The sequence below is a fragment of the Vicugna pacos genome, chromosome 7, assembly GCF_048564905.1.
Source record: "Vicugna pacos chromosome 7, VicPac4, whole genome shotgun sequence".
Classification (NCBI taxonomy): Eukaryota; Metazoa; Chordata; class Mammalia; order Artiodactyla; family Camelidae; genus Vicugna; species Vicugna pacos.
In genome coordinates this window covers 51,354,108-51,374,978 of record NC_132993.1, presented here as the reverse complement: position 1 = coordinate 51,374,978, position 20,871 = coordinate 51,354,108, and the positions used below count along the sequence as shown (strand labels likewise).

The following is a 20,871-nucleotide window of genomic DNA, read 5'->3' as shown; positions in this document are numbered from 1 at the left end:
GAGATATTGATCTCAATAAATAGAATAACTCCTGCACCTGCATGGGAAGTCTTAATCATTTATATTGATCTGGATTTTCCATAAATTAATTTAAATTTAGATCAACCCAGTCAAAATTCCAGCTGGACTTTTTTCCCTCCATAAAATTATTTCCATTTTTAATTTCATTAAGTCCCTAACTTCCAAAAATCACCAAATTTCACCAAAACATCTTTGACATTTGCTAAACAACCAGATTGGTATACGAAAATGCTTAAGACCATTGAAACTCTATGGTAAATTTGCTAAGAAATAAAACCATATGAGGATATCCATCATGTCATCTTGGGAGCAGCCCTGGGGCCCTGTCCTCTCTCACACTGGGGCCACCCTCAGAGTATAGCAATGGAGACTCCAAGCATGTGGACTTTCCCCCTACACCAAGCTCTGGGATTCTCCCAGCCATGCTCTGGACCTTGTAACCAGTTAGAGAGAGCTGCCCAGAGGAGCAAGACAGAGACTTCCCTCTGATCCTGGGCCCAGGGTCTGGGCTGCATGGGGACAGGATCCGACCGTTTTGCAGTTGGAGTGGAGCAGGGAAGTCCAGTGTTACTCGTTTGATGACAAGTTACATTGTATGGTGACTGGTATGAAAGCAGAAGCAGCCATCCTGACACAAAGGGTTCAAGTCTCCTGGCCTTACTCAGATGGCTCTGCATTCTGGATGTTGGTCTTTACTCACAGTCAGAAAGAAAATGTGGCCTCTCAAAGGTAATGACACAGGTTCAAAGGCAGCAGACCAGCAGATCAACTCTGGCTGCATACCTTCTCAGGCCAAGAACTGAATCTCATTCCTGTGTTCACCCCCAGAGTCAGCTGCCTTCCTAGAACATGATGGAAGTCCTTGAACTTCTGAAGGGAGTTAAATAGAAGCCAGGTCAGGATGTTCTGAGTAGACCATTCACGACTGAGGGCTGGTTAACCCCCAACAGAACTCCAAACGAGACTTCTGAGTCTTATACACCCCTTTGAGATTTTCCTTCTAGTGAGGGACTTTCCATGGACCTGAACTCTGTCCAGCATTTACCTGGGTTGGGCTGGTAGGCACAGGATTCCTTTTAACCCTGAAAAGATGAGGGACCCAGGTGAGCATACCTGGCCTAGGTACGCCTGGCATCACCCTGAAGTTGGTCTGGGCAGCCGACCTCCTTCCATGGAGCCTCTGGCCTGTGGGAGCTAGCCGTCCCCTGGGTAGCATGGATCTCCTGCATGTTCCTCTCTCTCAGCTGGCCCGTTTGACCTTCCCTTTCTGCACTGTGTTGACTTACTTATCTCCATCCCTTGAGATTCCTCTTCTCATATCCCAAATTCTGTTCTCATATTCCAAATTCATATCCCAAGTCTGCTCTCCCAGACTGACACTGTGGACAACTAATGTGGACTCCTTCCAGTTCTGCTTGGGGCATTTGTAGGTTTATTGAAACACTCTTCTTTATAATCTGTAGATGGTTCTGACTCAGTTTTTAGAGCAAACATTATGTGATAAACTAAACATCTTTCCTCATCGGTAAATGTGACTCTATTGCATCATTCTTTTACAGCTGTTTAATCTCCATAGGAAAGATGATTCATAAATCCTTTCCCCTCTCTGTGTATTTCCTAGTTTTCTCCTGTTAAAGATAATACCACAGTCATGTATTTTTTCCCTAGATCACACACAAGGGCATGGGAGCCAGATAGCATAGGGATGGGTTCTGCCTGTCTCTCTTACCAGCTGTGTGACCCTGGACCAGTTCCTTAACTCTCTGTTCCTAAGACTTCTCATCTGTAAAGTGAGCCTGCTGTGAAAATCTTGCGGTTAATACAGCAACAGAAAAGATTTCTTGCCACCGGAAGTTGCCTTCTGGCAAGAACAATGAAATTATGGTGGGGAATGATCAGACATACCATGACATTAACTCTTTAAAAGCAGCTGTTCTATTTTAAATTAATTTCTGTCTAAACAGGATCAGGTTCTTATTTTTATATTTCCAGTTGATAAGTATCACCACATAGCTTTAAAAGAAGTTAAAATTTGGAATTGCTATTCTGTTTTTGTAACTTGAGGTGCCGCCGACAGGATGGGGAAATAGTTATATATGATTTCTTAATTTAAGAAAACCACACTTATTAGCTGTACGTACCACAGCAGCAGTGTGCCTGTGCCATCACAGCTTTCTATTCTGACAACGCTTTTCCATGTGAGTGGAAAAATCTCATAGCTTTTTTTTTTTACATTATTCATAGCTATTTACCGTATCAGCTTGCTTCTTTAAATAGACTGCTCTTAAAATTGCGTCTGAACAAAATTTTATCTCTTGTTGGAACAGACTATCTCCAGGTAAGCAGTCAGTCTTGGTGGAGTGACAGAGGCCACAGGTGTTAGAGCCAGAGCTGGGTGAAGAACGTGTCCAAGTATGGAGTGGGCCCACACTGAGGACTCAGAGCCTCAGCTCATTGTTGGAAAAGCCTCACTGGGTCACAGCTGGGTGCAGTGTCAGAGTTCAAGCCAGATGAGGAGCATGTCCTTGTGGAAGGAGGCAGCCCAGTGGATGGTGCAGGAGTCCCAGCAGGTGGAGGAGAGCATCCATGTGGGAGTATGGCAGCCAGGTGTGAACTGTCAGCCTCTGAACTGAGAGCAGGGGCAGTCCACCAGACAGGGCAACCTGAGCATCCACTTGGATCTCGTTTGTCTACCAGTGGTAGCAACACCACTTCCCTGGCCAGTGTTTAGGAGGGCACGTGATGCCATTCTGGCCAAGGACACATGAAGGGTAGTATTCAGGGAAAGAAAGTTTCCAGGGAAGGTTTTCACTCTGGCAAGGTGACAATGAAAAGTAGCCCGTCTTCTTCCTTTCAAGGTGAAACCTGCAATGCCACTGCTGTCTGTGATGGAGGAGGGCAACCTGAAAAGAAAGCCGACTAGAGGAGTGTAGAATGTAAAACCAGCAGAGATCCAGAGCTCTGGCCCTGGCTGTACAGAGCCCACCACTGCTCTCCCTTTGGATTTCTTGTTAAGGAGGCAAGACACTTCTTTACTGTCTAAATAAGTAGAGCCTAGTGTCCTGATATTATAATGAAAAACATCCTAACTTATAACCATGTCTTTCCTCCAAAGTTCGCACTCATCACTGCCAGTGAGTCTGCTAATGGCTCTGTGAATGATGAATCAGAGGGACTTACACTCTGAATTATTGAAAGCAACAACCAGGATCACTTATAGGTAAACAATATATGATCCAGGGCTTAAAAGCTGCCCTGGGAAAAAGCCACAGACAGACTTCATGATTTTCCAGTAGGTCTCTCTTATATGGAACTCCAGACAAGAGCCTCAGGGTCATACCACCAGTTAAATGAAGCATCTTAACTGTTCTTAATTAATACAAAGTGTGAACTTGTTGTGTTACCATAGCTACCTACAGTTTAGATGTGATTCATATCTAAGTAACAAAATTAAGTTAATAAAAGTAGTTTATTCAAATAAGCATAGTATATAAAAAATGAGGTGAGAGGGAACGCAATAGCTATAGGGTAAGAAGTTAAACTATGGAAGCTAGAATTTTTTTAGCAAAGAAACTGTCAAGTTTACCAGTCTGATAATGGTCTCGGTAAATTTTCTTGTCAAGACACTTCTGACAGGCAATTCCTGAACTTTTAGAGAAAACAACCAAAAAATATGAAGAGATCATGTCAAAGAACAGGATAATTTTGATAGTAGAAATCATATTCAGCACAGGACACACCAAGATAAACAGTTATGGGAGGGCACTTGTAATACTTTGAGTCATTAATTTGTAAATGGCAAAGATCGGAAATAAGGGATTTTCTTCACCCAAAAGACATCCTAGTTACTAAAGCTATGATACAAAATATAACAAAAGTCAACAAAAAGGAAATTGAAAAGGAATGTGTGTAATCATCCCAAAGACAGGATGCATGACGTTTTTCACCAGCGAACATTACAATAGGTAGATGGATCAACTAACTATACAATCTGACTTAGAAAATATGGAAAAGATTACTTAAAATAATCTCATAAAAAAGGCTTAATTGACTTCCTTTTGTTGAATGGTATTCACACCTTAGTGACAGTGTTTGAAAAGTTTATTGGTAGAAGTAGGAATGCAGTAAAATATTTTTAGACCACCTACAGTTAGCATACATTAAATTACACAACACATTCCTTTTGGTAAATGCTCTTTTTATAACATTCATTCCAGTGACTGATAGAAATTGCAAACAGGATTATGATATTTAATTAATTTACAAAATGCAGCTGTACTTCAAACTCTTGGCAGCTGTCCGATAATTTTAATGTAAATTTTTAGAGAGAGAAAAAAACAGAAATTATTTCAAATTTTCTTATTAGTTCTAAATTTAGGGGAGTGGGGCAGGGAGCTCAATAGACACAAGCTCTGGGCAAGTGTTAACAGTAAATATTAGAGTCAGTGTGGGCAGGATGCAGACCCAAGAAATGACATGCATACATGACGATGCCATGCTGTTATGAGGTACAGCCTCAAGGTAATATTACCGCCTCGACTTGGTCACACTCTTCATTTGAAATACAGAAATCTAATGCAAACCAGCTTAAACCAAGAGGGAAGTATGTTGACTTGTATAACCAAACTGCAATGGAAGCAGGTAAGGAGCTAGCTAGAACCGAGGAATCAGATGCCATCAGACTTGATTTTCTCTTGCTCCATACATTAGTTTTATTTTCTTCTACTGTAGACCCACTGTCTACATAGAAGGAAACATGGCAGATGGTAGTTTCTAGGCTCAGACACTAACAGCTCAATGACAAATAACGGGAAGTTTCTAGGGAAGGATTCTGATTGGCCTGGCTTGTGATTGACCATGATTGTGGCTAGGGTTGTGAGCTATGGATAAGCTTAGACTCTCCACCTTCAGACCAAAAACTGCAGCCAGGGAGGTGGGCCATGCAAATTCTATTCTAACTCACTGACTCTTTATGTGAATAAGGTAGAAAAAGGAATACTCAATAATACTGGATAGATATACTTATCCAATGGTGGCTTCTCAGAAAGTTAGTTTCGACTCGGGGAGGGAACAACCAGGGGCTGTGGAAGGCAGGCTTTGTAGTAATAAGAGGGTGTGGTGCCTTGGTTCCCACACAAGGATGTGATTGGATTGTTTGACTCATTCTGTGGGCTGGCAGGGAACTGAAACCTGCTACCTAGGGATAAGTGGCAATTATACTTGGTCTGAGAAGGAGGGTTGCTTGACTAGGGAACCTTATCGGTGGGAACAGAGCGGGAAGGGGAATGTCAGGTCATTTGAGTCCTCTCAGTTTCAGATATTGAGGCAGCACGTGATATTAACTCTACGTCTTGTACTGCATGGCTTCACCACAAGAAACAGACTCCTTTCTCCTCAGTTCCAACTTGAAACATCTAGGAGGAGTTATTCTGCTTAGTCTGTCTTATATCATGTGCCTGCCCTTGATGCTGGGTGTTTAGAGAGCTATGATTACTAGCCTCACTGGGCCGCAGGACTGGGAATGAACCCAGTGCCCCCAACAAAGGACATCTCTTTTCAAAAGATGAAGGTGGTCAAATGGCAGCCTAATTCCTAATCACAGGATGTCCCTTCCCTTTGCTTCCGTCCCTCCTTCCTCTCTTACCTATTTCTCTGTTTCTTTTCCCTCTTATTCTCTCCCTCCTCTGTCCCCTCTTCTCCTCTCTGTAGCTTCTCTTCTGTTCTCTTTTTCTTCCCTTTCTCTTTCTCCTCATCCTCCTGTTTGTTCTGTTCTCTCTCACTCACTTGACTTATCCTCTCACCTGTTTTCAGTAGTCCATGCCTGCAAGAGCTACCCACAGCCATCACCTATAGGAGTGGTGGGACTCTGAGAGTATAAAGGAAAATTCCAGCAATTTCAGATGCTTGAGTTAGAAAGAGTCTCAGAGAAACCTATACACTGATAGAGGTGAAACTGAGCCCCAAGATAACATCTCAAATTTAACAAAATAATAATGCTTTACACTGCCTCATTGTGTTTTTTTGTTAATATGTAGCACATCTGAAAACATTTTCTTGTAATAAGATGAGAAAATAGTTATTGACTTGGTAACAGTATCCATTCTGGAAGCTAATTTTTTTTTAAAAGTCAACACTCAGAATGGAAAGTTTGTCAAATTTTTACTACATATGGTGACAGAAACAAGAATTCTGGGAAAAACTGAGTTTGATCAAAGAAATGTATCTTTTTGGTCTTCTGATGATTTTAAATTTAAATTCAATTTAATTTTAAATTTAAATGGACCCACCTAGAGTTCTTGACCTTTCATTGTTTTCACACTCTATACCTAGAACCCTGATGGACATGTGCTTGTCTAAGCCCAAGGGACAGTCAAAGGGCAACTACTTGTGGGAGTGGACAGAGCTTAGACGGGGGTTCTTGGGGAAGATGTGAAATCACACTAGAGCAAACTCAGGTTTGGAATTAAAGATCACATTATTCCCTTAAGCTGAGGTTCTGTCTAGAGGTTTCTAGCTTTTCCAGTCTAGCATGTTTCCAAACCTGAACCAGTTCCTATTCCTACACAGGGAGGTATTTAGGGGACTGTGTGTGAATTTTGAGAGAAAACATGGCATGTAATAAAGAAGTGAAAATGGCTGCTTTCCTGAGAAAGTTTAAGAAATACTACATGTGGGTCATATTCCTTCATAACCCTGACAACAAAGCATGCCATGGGGTTGAGGAGACTGATTCTTCCCCTGTTAGCTCAGGATCCAGCCCTATTCTGATAACTCGAAAAATGAGAGCATGAGGTGATAGTATCCTGGGCATGGACCCTGGAGACCAGTGAAGGGGTACTTTTGCAGATAGAAAAAAAAAGTTTATTGAAAACTGTCTGAAGGGCAACAGACATAAGCCAGGGAGAGAGCAAAGGAAGACAGCTCTGTAGGATGCTACAAGATGACTTGAGGCAACCCATTGATGACTTTAAGAAATCTGGAAACGCTTTACAGACCTAGCTCTAAAGCTTCAGTCACTTGCATTTGCATATTAAAATTAAGCAATTAATATGAAACAACAATGCACAGAAAAAATACAAATGACCAGTAAGTGTTTGAAAAGATACAAATTCACTAAATAAGTACGAATAAAAACATCGAGATAATTTTCTTCTCTAGTTAGATTGGTAAGATTCAACAAGATTTATTTCATTCTACAGAGAAAGGGACACTTTTTTTCTATTGAAGTACAGTCAGTTACAATATGTCAATTTCTGGTGTACAGCACAATGTCCCAGTCATGCAGATACATACATATATTCATTTTCATATTCTTTTTCATTGAAGTTTATTACAAGATCTTGAACATAGTTCCCTGTACTATACAGAAGAAAAAATTTTTAAATCTGTTTTTATATATAGTGGCTAACTTTTGTAAATCTCAAACTTCCAAATTTATCCCTTCTGATCCTCTTTCCCCTGGTAACCATAAGATTGTTTACTATATCTGTGAGTCTGTTTCTGTTTTATAGATGAATTCACAGTGTCATTTTTAATTTTTTTTTTTTTAGATTCCACGTATGAGTGATATGATACAGTATTTTTCTTTCTCTTTCTTGCTTCACTTAGAGTGATGATCTCTAGGTCCATCCATGTTGCTGCAAATGGTATTATTTTTATTCCTTTTTATGGCTGAGTAGTATTCTGTTGTATAAATATATCACAACTTCTTTATCCAGTCATCTATCAATGGGCATTTAGGTTGCTTCCATGTCTTAGCTATAGTATATAGTGCTGCTATGAACATTGGGGAGCATGTATCTTTTTGCATTAGAATTCACTTCAGATATATATGCAGAAGTATGATTGCTGGATCATACACTAAGTCTATTTTTAGTTTTTTAAGGAATCTCCATACTGTTTTCCATAATGGCTGCACCAAACTATATTCCCACCAGCAGTGTAGGAGGGTTCCGAAAGGGACACTCTTATGTGTGATTCATTAATACCATCAAGGAATTTCAGCTAATAGAACACTAACCCAAGAGCACAAAGATTTTTTTTTACAGCATTGTTTATCATAGCAAAAAACTGGACAACATAAATGTCCATCAATAGGGTAATGAGTAAATAAACCATAAAATACATTACAGTGGAACATGATGCAAAAATACAATTCAGTAGCTGAATGTAAAAGATGGATGTTTCGTGAGATGTAAGGAGAAACGTAAAAGCTGAAAAACACATTAGATGGATACATTGCATTAAAAACAAACAAACACCCCACTGCCAGCCACAGTTTCATAGAAGCTGACAGAAACTATGAGACTTTTGGATCATAGACTAAGGACAATTAATTACTCATAATAACGGCATAGCCAGAGTTTCAGCATTTGCACCAATTAACCCCAATTGCTAGTCTGTGTGATGTAGCCACATACAGTGGCTTGTGCTATAGGAGAGGAACCCTGAGCTTAGGGAACCCAGATTTTTTTTATATTGGGCAGTAAGCCTGCCTGACCTTATCTTTGTTATAAGGGAGTGAGACATTATCTTTATTATGCTGCACAGAGACAAAATAAAGCCCCCACCCTTTGCTCTGGAGATAGACACTACCTCTCTCTTCCAAGGCTGTTCATTATACAAATATCCTTTACAGTGCTTTACAGAGTGGCCCTGAACAAAGGCAGTTCAGTGCCTCTTCTCATAAGATGTGTAGTAACATAAAAGACTCAGAGAAAATTCTGTTAATTCCCAACACTATATTGTAATTTCCATTTTGGAAAATTTGAAAACAAACAAACAAAATTTGGAAACAAACAAGTAAAAACACTCTGGCTGTCAATTAAAATAGTATGTTATTTTACCTAAAGGTATAACAATGAAAATGTTAGTGTTCTGGTCATCATACAGTATAAAACATATAAGAGTATGATTTGATTGCAGCTGATATTATGCTCACTTGACCCAGTAGAAATTGGTGATAATGATTATTATTTTTAATAAATGTTTTTTACTCACTTAGAAAAATAACATCCAGACTGGAATTGTTCAAGACAAAATTAGGAAGAGAATTTTTCTAATTATGTAGCTTTAATGATAGCCATTACATGCATAATTTTTTTCTCACATGTTTTTCACTAGAAAATTGTTCTTGAAAAACTATTACATGTCAACATCTTGACAAAAATCTTTTACTCTCTGAACAATACCTACCACGTGTCTAGCAGAGTGTAATCAAATAATAGATTTTTAAAGCCAAACGTCCAGCTTCTTCATTTTACCGTTGAAGAAACTGAGGCGCAGAGACAATAAGTGACTTGAAGGTGGCCAACAACTAGTTAATGTCAGAGCTGAGACTAAATCCCACATGCCGTGACTTGGAGCACAAGGCTCTTTCTTCTCATCATAATCCACATACACGGTAGGATAGAGCTTTCAAACTGGAGTATGCATAACCCTGCAGGCAATGGCAGCATGCCAGGGAGGGAAAGCCACAGGATAAACACAGGGTGTCATGATTCGGTGTAAATATTACTCAAAGATTTGAGAGGAGTTAGGGGGTATGCAGTTTATTTTTATATTAAAACAAGATTGATTATAAAGGAGAATGTAAATTTTACATGAATTTTTAAAATTTGATACTGGGTTCCTCAAGCTGGAATCCCACCATGTGAGGATAAAAATTCTTTCTGCTCTCTCTGCTGAGGATACAATTTTTTGTTGACCACCAATGTGAGGACATCTAGGAAGAAGTTTTTATCCAAGAATTGCCTTCACTAACCTCCATCTTTCATATTCCACTTTAAACTTGCATTATTTTAGTCCTTGTGATCAATTAAATTGTAAATTTTTCTTGAAGAAGGAACGCATGAAGATCTTATTATAAATGAATTTCAGAGTTCCTTTTCTAGGAATAGAGCTGTTCTTCTTAAAATTTGTTTTCCTCTTCATCAGTGTAAGGTAAAAATATTTTAAAAATTTATCAAGAGTAAAATCTTTAAATGTGATTTTAGTAGAAATTAACTGGTTAGTGGTTTACTTCTGTAAAATGCTCTCTAAAGGTATTTTGCATATGGTTCTAAAACTCACATTTGTGTGATGTATAAATTGACTAAGCAGTATGCATTTCCATTTTTCCATGTAGCATATCTGAAATACTGTAATGCATATTAACAGCAAAAATGGGAGACAAGAGGCTAGTCAATTATTTTATACCTTTCTCGGTGTGCCATTCCTCTCATATGATTCTTATCTTTGGGATAAAAACCATTTAAATAATAGTTCTCAAATGATTACTCTCTCCACAATAACTAGAAGGACTTTTACCTACCAACTCCAACATGCTCAAATACTTTTTAGAAGTACCAAAATAGTGTGTTTGAGTTCTTCACTGAGACTTTTTTTTAATACTCTGTTCCGATACCAGCATTTTTTTTTTAAATGAAAGTAGCTTGACCCATTTCAAAAAATTACATTTAATGCCTAGATTTCAAGTTCAAATTTGGAGCCAAGAAATCAGCTCATTCAATGGAATCAACATTTATTGAATGCAGTGTGTTAGGTCCTGGCAGAAGACAGTGATGGCACAGACAGAATCCTGCCTCCAAAGTTTCCCAAGCTAGAAGAGAACCAAACCCGTATAAATAAGATCATAATAAGATAGTCTGTAATCTTCAAGACTGGAAGAGACTGGCTGAATAGTGGCTCAACTTAGCAAAATAAATCTTAATGTAATACTTCTTCTTTATTTTAGAAAATCGAAATTAATACAAAACACACATGATGAACAAAACGTCAAAATTTCAAATAAAGACAGGATCAGCAATATTGATTTTTTTTTCTTTTGCCTTAATCTCCCCTAGGACTCTTCAAGGCTCTGCTTCTCCCCTACCCGCCACATGCAGCCAGTGGTCACCAGACACATCTCTTCAGAAATCTAAATTTTCTCATATTCAGATCTCAAATCAATAAAATTATTATTACTGCGTGACTGCAGTTGGGTCCCTCTTACCCACTCATGGTCTCTGGCATAGCTCATCACCCTCTCTCCGGCATCCACCGTCGGCAGCAACCCACGCAGGGGAAAGACTGGTGTATTGGCGGTACCACTCCGCGGGTCCTGCAGAGCACAAGTGCAAACGTCACAGAAGTCAGGGTTTGGTTTCAAATCTTCCCTGCTTTGGATTGGCTTTTAGTTGGCGAGGTTGTGGTAACCGTTGGTAACAGACAGAACAATAAGCCAGGGGCCAGGCTAGGTTCATCATAGGTGCTCCTGGATGCCGCGGCGTCCTGATGACCTTGGACCCCAACCATCTGCCCCATGTCTCCCAATGCACATGAGCCTGGCGAGAGCGGCAGAATCTGCCTTGGAAATCAGCCGTACGGTAAGCGTCTCCCCTTTCACCAGACGGCTGAGTCCTTGAGGGCCCTGCCGGATGCTCCAGTCCACCGGAGTCTACCCCAGAGGTCCGAGATAGAGGCATCGAGCAATGGCGAACCCCAGGCAAACCCTCCAGTGGAGCTAGAGGTCTGTAATTTCCTGCACAGGGTTTGAAGACTGCCCTCTGTACACACTAATAGATTTATGTTGACCTCTTCCCACTAAATAACTCCTGTATATGTAATTATGATAGTTTAGCAATTGGTAACAAGGCCATATATTTGAAATCTTGACATATATAATGTAGTACATATACATAGCCCTGAGATATTGTTCCCCTAAAGTGCAAATCGACACATTGAGGAAGAAAAGTTCTTCGAAGGGACAATACAAGCAGAATTTAGGACAATTAAGGTAATGGCTAATAGAATACCTGAGTGGCAAAAAGTGTCAGAATTGTGTTGTGCCACTTAGGACCTAGCAAAGCGTTGTGCATTTCTCACACTCCTCTAGAAAGGCTTGGGGCTATGATGATTAATCAAGGCCGAGAGTTCTGGAATGAACTGAAAGCTGCTCACACTAAGTCCTAACTAACTTGTGCATATGTACTGCATGTAGGTGTAGGAATTTACCTGTCATTATAGTATGTAAATCGTCAAGGTGGGGATATTTTCTTCTATAGATTTTGATACAGATTTCATTCTTCTAGGATTTAAGAATCCCACAATTTTCAAACTTTTTTTTTCTTCTGTTTTATCTAGATCCTAAGTCATCGGCAGTGGAAAAAGCTTTTATTCTTTCTATGTTAGAACTGTCCACACTAATTCATCCTTCCTTCCTTCCTTCCTTCCTTCCTTCCTGGGGGAAGGTAATTAGGTTTATTTATTTGCTTATTCTTAGAGGAGGTACTAGGGATTGAACCCAGAACCTCATGCATGCTGGGCATGCACACTACCACTTGCGCTATACCCTACCCACCCCACCCCCAACTCTAATTCTATGTTGGATTTTTGTTTTCTTGTTTTGTCAACCTGTTAATTTGAAATCTAACTTTCCCCCCTCATCAGGTTACTGAAATTGCTCCCCAAATTGAATACCTTTTCTGAGTGATATCCTCTACCACCCTATGCAACACTACAGATTCAAATTGTACCTTCTTGAAATCTGCTCTCCTAGTTCCCACTGTCTTTTTGTTTCTTCTCCTCACTTTATAGCAATCCCTCCTTACCCAGAATGTTTCCCTCCGCTTCTTTCTAAATGTAGACACTCGACAATGATCTTACCTGGGCCCTGTTCTCTCTTTGCTGACTTTCCAGGCTGTTTAGTCATCCTCACCCTGCCAGCTGATGAGATCCACTCTCCCACTTGCAGCTTTCTGGTGGACACATTGACCTGTATGTTCCAGCCGTGTCAACTGGAGCATTTCTCAGCTGCCGTCACCTTCCCTCCCAGTCACATTTCTCATCATCATGTCATCACGTTCTCATCATCATCGGTTGCTTCCCTTGCCCTTATTCCCTGCCTTCAGTTACTCGCAGGTTCCCATCAATTATCTGTCTGTCCTATGTCATATCTGTTCACTGCTCATTCTCACTTGCTACTTACTGTCCTGGGGGAGGCTCATCTCTTGACTTGATTTTCCAGGGGCAGCCTTACTTCCTGTCTGCAGTTCTGTCTGCACCCCGGGCCATCATACGTGGTGCTGCTAGAGTCATCTTCCTGAGGCCTACCTTTTCACATCTTTTCTCTGCTTAGAAAATCCTGTAATATTTCTCTATTGTCCCAGAATTGAGTTCAGTGCTGAATTGCCCAATAGTTATTAAGCCCATTCTTTTAAAGTCCAGCAGAGCAAGAGCACCCAAGGAGAAGAAAGAAAAATGATTTTCAAATAACTGATATTGGATATTGCTTAAAAGCATTGATGTAGTTGTCATGGGAAAAAAAATCAGAACTTTGCTGGACTTTCTTAGACTGATTTTACCATGCAGTTAATAAATGTATTTCTTATCTATTTCCACGTATATCATATGAAATTTAATTAAATTTTAATTACATATTATGTAAAATATGTGATTTTAAGTTAGAGTTCTTAGGACCTATAAAAGTTTTTTTCGAGTACTAAGAGTACACTTCTGACCCTAAATTTCAAAATTAGCACAAATAGTATAACCCCAATCCACCTTTCTTAATTTATTCCTTACAGTTGCCTCCTGGGTGCCTTTTACTGCAGCCAAAGGCTGTACAGACCTACTGCCTCACACTTTCTTCCCCTACTTTTTCTCTTTTGTATACTTACTCCCCTCTGACTAAAACACCCATCCATCAATATCTATGTCTAATTTCTCCTCACCTTTTCAGGCCCAGCCCAACTGTCAGTCCTGTCCTAAAATCTTCCCAGAGTTCCCAGGGCTGACAATATTTTCTTCTCCCTGTGAATTCACCAGAGCTCGTTTTCCTTTTCTCATCACCCTTAACACTTGCAGCCTTCTTTTGCAGCATTGTGTGTCCTTCCTTCTCTTGCTAAAAGTTTGCTCATAGAGAGTAAGCCGCTTACCTGATTTATTCCTGCAGTTACTAGCCAGTCACAGACCTAGCCAGTCACAGCCTGAACTAAGACTAAGTAGTTTGTCGTTCAATAAATGACTGAAAGATCTGTTTTGGACCTACTTTAAAACTACAATATATAAAGCAGATAAACAACAAGGTCCTACCGTATAGCTCAGGGAACTATATTCAGTATCTTGTAATAAACTAGAGAAGAATATAAAAAGGAATATATATATATATATATATATATGCATAACTGAATCACTTTGCTGTACACTAGAAACACAATGTTGTGAATTAACTATACTTCAATAAACATTTTTAAAAATATGTTTACATTATAGAATGCTCTTGTATGCAGCTGTTGTGAAAAATGGCATGGTGATTCCTCCAAAAATTAAACATGAAATTACCACATGATCCAGCAATTCCACTTCTGAGTATATACCTGAGCAAAGTGAAAGCAGGTACTTGGATATTTGTACAACCACGTTCACAGCAGCATTATTCACAAAAGCCAAAAAATGGAAGCAACCTGAGTGGCCATTGATGTTTAAAGGGAAAACCAAAATGTGGTATACACATACAGTGGAATATTATTCAGCCTTAAAAAGGAAGGAAATCCAGACACACACAACACAGATGATTCTTGAAAACATTATGCTAAGTGAAATAAGCCAGTCACAAAAGGACAAATACTGTATGATTCCATTTATATGAAGAACTTAGAGTAGTTAGTATAAAGACAGGAAATAGAAGGGTGGTTGTCAGGAGCTGGGGAGAGGGGGAAATGAGGAGTTAGTGTTTAATGGGTACAGAGTTTCATTTGAGGAAGATCAAAAACTTTCGAAAATGGATGGTGGTGATGACTGCACAACAATGTGAATGTACTTAATGCCACAGAACTGTACAGTTAAAACAGTACATCCTATATTATATATATTTTGCCACAATAAAAACAATAGTTCAGGGAAAGAATTCTTGTGCTTCTTTAGATGAAAGGAATATGCTGCTGGTGAAGTTGTGTGTTGACTGGGAACTGGAACTGCTCCACCACGGATTCACTGAAACTTGAAACTTCTTGGCACGTTTTTGTGTTCTTTAGCACTTTGACACTTTCTTGTTGCCAGACCTGTATGAAATTTTTGGTTGGAAGAAAACACCATGATAAAAAGCTGTGTAAATAAATAATTACATCAGTGATTTATGTATTACAATAATAGTTTCAATTTCCCTTTTAACTTTTTCATTTTCAAAATTTGATTTAAATCCTAAAAATATTTATTCAATCATGGCTAAAATTTTCAAAATGTGTCCTTTCTGTTTACCTAGTTAATCTTGTGTTTATCATTAAATATTCATACATTATTAAAAATGGATTACTTAGAAAGTGACAGTCCCTCATGATCTCAAGTGATAACTTTTATTAAGAATTTGGAGTGTGTGCATTTTGTGTGCATATAGATGTCACTGGTAACAAAAACATTGTTATACTTATACATATTATGCTGCCAATGACATTTTTACTTAGAAATGTATTTTGGATCTCTTTGTAGGTCTAGATAATCATCTCTATATTTTTAAGCTACTGCACAGTGTTCTATTGTGAAGTTACATCTTCATTTAACCCATATTCCAATTAATGGGCTTATTTCACCACTACAGACAATGTATGTATGAGATAAGCAATGATAGCCTCATTTTGCATGTGTGTGTATGTACTGGTGTATTTCTGAGTGCTAGGTGTGGAATTGTAGGATCAAGTTAAAAGCAAGTTTGTAATTTTAATAGATAGCTGCAAAATTTTAATCCTACTTCGGCTGGACTTTAACATTCCTAACACTTTGGCAAAGTTGAGATTGACTATGTATAGTAGAAGCGGATAGTTTAGATGTTAAAATATTTAGATGTGAATACCTAAGACTGATCGAATGGGTTTTTCCAAGCCCTGATTCATCTTGCTTATCAGGGTCACAGAAGACCCTGATGGAAATGCCTACACTTGAGTCAATAAATTCTGCAAGATTCAGCTTGTAAAATAGGATAACAAAGGAAGTTTGGGATATAAATTAGCAGCTGTTCTCCATCCTTGGGATATCTGTCTTCCTCACTTCTTTAGATATTTGTTCGTCCCATTAAATCTAACTCTTCTTAAAGTCCTCCTCTAAATAACAAAATCATTGTCAAAACTTCATTAATCACTGACATTCCAACCTCACCACCCACAACAAATCCCAGCTGAAATTTGGTGATTGTTTTGACTCTCATAAGTACAGTGTTTGTCAGAATCCAGAAGCGCAGTGATTATACTTCCCACTTTTGTTGTGTCTTGTTAGCTTTACTCCTCCATTGACAAATTATAGATGAGCTTTAATTTTTACGTATCATCTTAGGCCAGGTGGCCTATGAATGCTAGTTTGTGATTTAGTAAAGGACCTTAAGAAGAAAAAGCAAAGCACCTAAAAAGCTGTTGTTGGATATATATTTTCAAAACAAATCCCCTGGGAATAAAAATTGCTTCTTCTCCACCCCAAATTCCCATGGTGCAAGTATGTTAGTAACTCTTGAAAAACAAAGACGCTATTCCTTTGCAGAGAAAAAGAAAGATGTTTATTCACTCATCCATTCATTTGTCTGACAACATTTATTGAGAACTTACAGGGAGGGTGCCACCCCCTGTATGATAATGTATATTATGTTCTACCCCCTATACCTCCAACCGTGAATGTCTTCTGTGAATATGAAAACCTACCAAATATCAATTCCTCGTGTTGGAAGGAATGTTTACAAATATTTAAAGGCTAAATTACTCTTCCTTATAGAGAATCAAAAACTTGTTTTTGGTGTACATATACACATACATATTTTTTTCTCTTGATTAAAAATTATTTTGCACATATGTGCCCAGGATTAAGGGTAATGAAATTCAACCACGAAAATGATTAAGTAATGTATAATTGCAGTGTTGGAATTTATCAATGTAGAGTAGTTACCTCCATATTCACTTTTCTTTTGATCTCCTTGTAGACGTTATTGTTATTGACTGCAAATGTCTCAGTATTTTTGCTCAATGGAATGTGCCTTGACAGATTAATTATATGTTATCAGGCAGTTGAAGATCAGCTAAAGATATGTGGCCACAAGAGGGATGCTGATGTCTTTGAGCTGTTTCTTTCTCAAAAGTAAGTGTACTTTGTGTAAGAAATGGAAGAACATCATTCAGTAATATTCCATAGATTCAAATGTTCCTTACACTTTTTCCCCTCCTCTGTGGATAGGCAAGTAGCACATACTCTAATTACTTTAGATGCTTGTTAGTGTCCACGGTCTCTATTGGAGGAACAAGATATTGAAATGGATAAAAACAAAAGACTATGGAGTCTGGTTGAATTTGAATCCCAGCTCTGTCTCTTCCATCTGGGTGATCTTGGGCATGTCGTAAACCTCCCTTTTAGGGTTGTCAGGTTTAGCCAATAAAAATACACAGCATCCAGTTACATGTGAATTTCAGAGGAACAAATGAATATAACTTTTTTTTAGTATAAGTATGTCCCACTACACATTGAGACATTTGCTGTTTCTCTTAAATTCATATATAACTGGATATCTTGTATTTTATCTGCCTATTGCCTGCATATAATAATATGACCTGCTTCACAGGGTTGTAGTAAAGATTAGGTGAGTTAGAAGAAGGTAGAGAAGGACCTGGTACACAGTAAACACTCAATTAGCATTAGTACAATTAATATTATTACTATTATTAAAGAATAATGACTCATAATACCACTGTAGTATAAAATAACCCCTATTATACTGTAACTCCTACTAACAACCTTTATACTAATTTTACTGGTAAGTAGGAAAATCTCTCCTTATATAACAACTTCCTTTGATTCCACTCCAACTCCTCAGGGTGGCAGACAGTAAAGTGGGTTCTTCTACAGAGCAGTGCCTGAGATAGAACCCAGGTGGAAGAGGAAGAGGAAGTTATGGACTAGACTGAACACTGACAGCCCAGGCTTTACTAGCCAAAAAGTGACACCTGGGCAGCCACAGTTAGCATTTTCATAACAGCTACCCTATTCCTACTCTTCTCTTTCCTTCTTCATCCTTTTTAATCATTTAAAATTACATGTATTGTTTTTAAATAGACTTAACATATTTCTACTCATGTGTAATATTTGGAACTCAGCTACTTTTTAGAGAAAATGTTCTACTTTATCGATGTAGTTAATCACTTTATCTCTGGTGGTCTGAGGAAATCCTTTACTAACAAACGTATTTCTTTTGTTACATATTAATATTTCTAGTTTACTAGTACAGAGAATGATATGTATCTTTGTAATAGCCCTGAATCTCTTGCTATAAATAGCTGACCAATTTAAGATTCTTAAAAATACATATTTTAGAATGGAACAAGTATGGTAGGTATTCTGACAAACTTAAGGTCATGCTTTGAAACTTTCTATAGATCAGTTAGTTTTACAATAGGTATTTTATGTTGTCAAAAGATTGCCTCTCTAAGCCTTCCATGATTTTAACAACTGTACACTATTGATCACTGGGATAAGTAGATAACAGTAATAAAAGCTTTAAAACACTTGAAAAAAATTAGAAATATTGATCTTCTGACAGTGGATAATTAGCGGTCTTCTCAACTAAAGGACAATACATTTTATATCCTAAGAATACTATTATCATTTAATCCATCTAGGTATAAAAAACGTTTCACAGTTCAGATACCAGTAAATTGGGTAGAGTGGATTATTTGTCTAAGTCTCCGTTGCCCTTGGAAAATGAAAAGCATCTTACCAATGTTTTCCTTGAGAAATCATGGAGCAGATATACTGTAACAACAATGCTGACATGTCAGCAGGAGTCACTGCTATCATTAGTAGTACAATTTCCTATCATTGTCTTCCATTGGCGTTAACATGTAACAGCCCATTGTTGATTTAGAACAAGTGCATATACAGAATCAACCCTTCTGACTTTATAAATTCCCTTTAAAAGTGAGTCACTTTATTAAATTATCTAGTAGCTGAAAATTCAGCATCAGTACTATTAAAATACAAGAAAATTACAAGTACAAGTACAAGAAAACTAATGACAGTCATTTGACACTGTTGATATTTTAAAACATTAACCTATTAAAGTAACTTTCCTGGGAATCCTTGGAGAAATACTCTTAAGTGCGGCTTGAACTTCTCTGCTACCATATAATGATTACTTTATTTTTTCATGGGAAGAGATGAAGCTAACATACTCTCATTATTGCCCAATGCAACAGTTTGTGTGTCAGGGTCCAATGCTTCTTCCCAGAAATAAGCGACACATCAACAGTGAATAAGGAGACTACATTGTGTGTGTAAATCTATTACAAGTTGCTTTGAAGGAGCCTGGAATATTTTGTTGTGCTAAGAAAGTACTCAAGATTAATGGTGCATGTCAAATGGACAAGATGATCTGCCTGAAAGTCTTTTGTTTGGGATAATTTGAGAATTTAAAAAAAAAAAGAGTAAGGAAAGATTGAGAAAAAGCTCTACAAATCTGAGGAGGATGGAGGAGAGGGAATGAGAGGATGAAAGGGAAGGGGCAGATCTTTGCAGAATACCAGCTAGTAAGTGTAAAAAGAGTGAAAGCAGTAGAAAAATTACCACTCTCTTAAGCTCAGATCTACTGATTCAGGTAATGAGTGTGCTCTATGTTTGATATGCACAGACACATATGTGACATATATGTATGTCTATCCCACTGGGCTCACAGTTTCAGCCCTGAGAAATAAAGACTCCATCTCACAGCAGTCAAAGGGTCATCTCTCTGCTGAGTCTGTGCGCTCTTTGCTGCAATTCCCCCTCCACACCTATTGCCTGTCCCTTTGTGAGTGCATTGCATCAGCAAGACTGAGGACCACTTGGACAGCTAGAGTCCTGCACAGTTCAAGAAGGTTGGCTAATATTTTGACCCGATACTTAGTAAACAATAAAAAGAACAAAACGCTTTACCCAGTCTCTGTCTCTGGATGAAATTGCCATGTCTTAAATCTAGTTTGGGCAAGATCTGGACAACCCCCAAGTAAGTTCCCTGCAGACATTATTCCTCACGTTCATCTGGAAGTCTGACATCTTCTGCATTTACCTTTTTCCTCTGCCCTCTCTTCAGTAAAATCTTTTTCTAATTGAGATTCCAATAAATTCAGTCATTATGACGTATACATTGCTACTAATGTGATAAATCTCTCTCCTTTTAGTATCTGCTTTAACTGGCTGTCGAAATCTGAGCTCTAGTGAGTGAAGTTTTAAAGATGGAATTTAGGAAGTTAGCACGTTAAGTGCGCCAACAGTTTTGAAAGAACAGAGGAAGCTCTTTTCAGTTCCTCGAAATTCATGCTGTGTAAGCCACTTCACCTATGAACGAATGAATGAATGAATTGTTGCTAATGTTCACTTTTTGTTTTCCTTTCCAGGGAACTGACAGAGGTCACTGATCTTTCTAGGTTTAAAAAATTAAAATACTTATGGCTGCATCATAACAAGGTAATATGGCTTTATACTTAAAATTCTATCTTAATTTCATGCTTTTAATAGAGCTAATCATTAACGGTTTTAATATTTTATACTCCTAGTCTTACTTTAGGTAAGAAACTTGATATACATGCTGAATAGCATGATTTGTGAGTCATTATCAGACTGGAACTCAGTGGAGGCTGTTCCTTCCCGGGCTCCTGGAAGGAAACGTGGGCAGTCTCGTGACTTTTCTTACCACTCTTATGTAATTCAATAGCTTACAGTCCATGTTGAGTCATAGTTATCGTCTCACTTCAGAAATCAGAATGGGGAGGTGAAAATGTTAATCAACTTTCCAACTTCATTCGTAAATGGGACATCCCTCTGCCTCCCTTACACAGACAGCCAGGGCTGCCTGCAGATGGCCACCTTTCT

General features: G+C 38.4%; 1 protein-coding gene and 1 long non-coding RNA gene across 2 annotated transcripts in view; one reads left to right on the top strand and one right to left on the bottom strand.

The window, feature by feature from the left end:
• Positions 1-10,518: 10,518 nt before the first annotated feature.
• On the bottom strand, positions 10,519-11,086 carry LOC140697420 (uncharacterized). Its single transcript, XR_012074448.1, has 2 exons — positions 10,987-11,086; positions 10,519-10,621 (listed from the first exon to the last, which is right to left on the bottom strand). It is a non-coding gene; the product is annotated as an uncharacterized lncRNA (long non-coding RNA).
• Positions 11,087-11,281: 195 nt separating this feature from the next.
• The window catches only part of LRRC72 (leucine rich repeat containing 72), a 35,987-nt gene continuing 26,397 nt past the window's right edge, over positions 11,282-20,871 (top strand). Inside the window, 4 exon segments of the mRNA XM_006211732.3 lie at positions 11,282-11,337; positions 11,340-11,387; positions 17,039-17,112; positions 20,397-20,466. Coding sequence (XP_006211794.1) covers positions 11,296-11,337; positions 11,340-11,387; positions 17,039-17,112; positions 20,397-20,466 — 234 coding nt within the window. The 5' untranslated portion in view covers positions 11,282-11,295.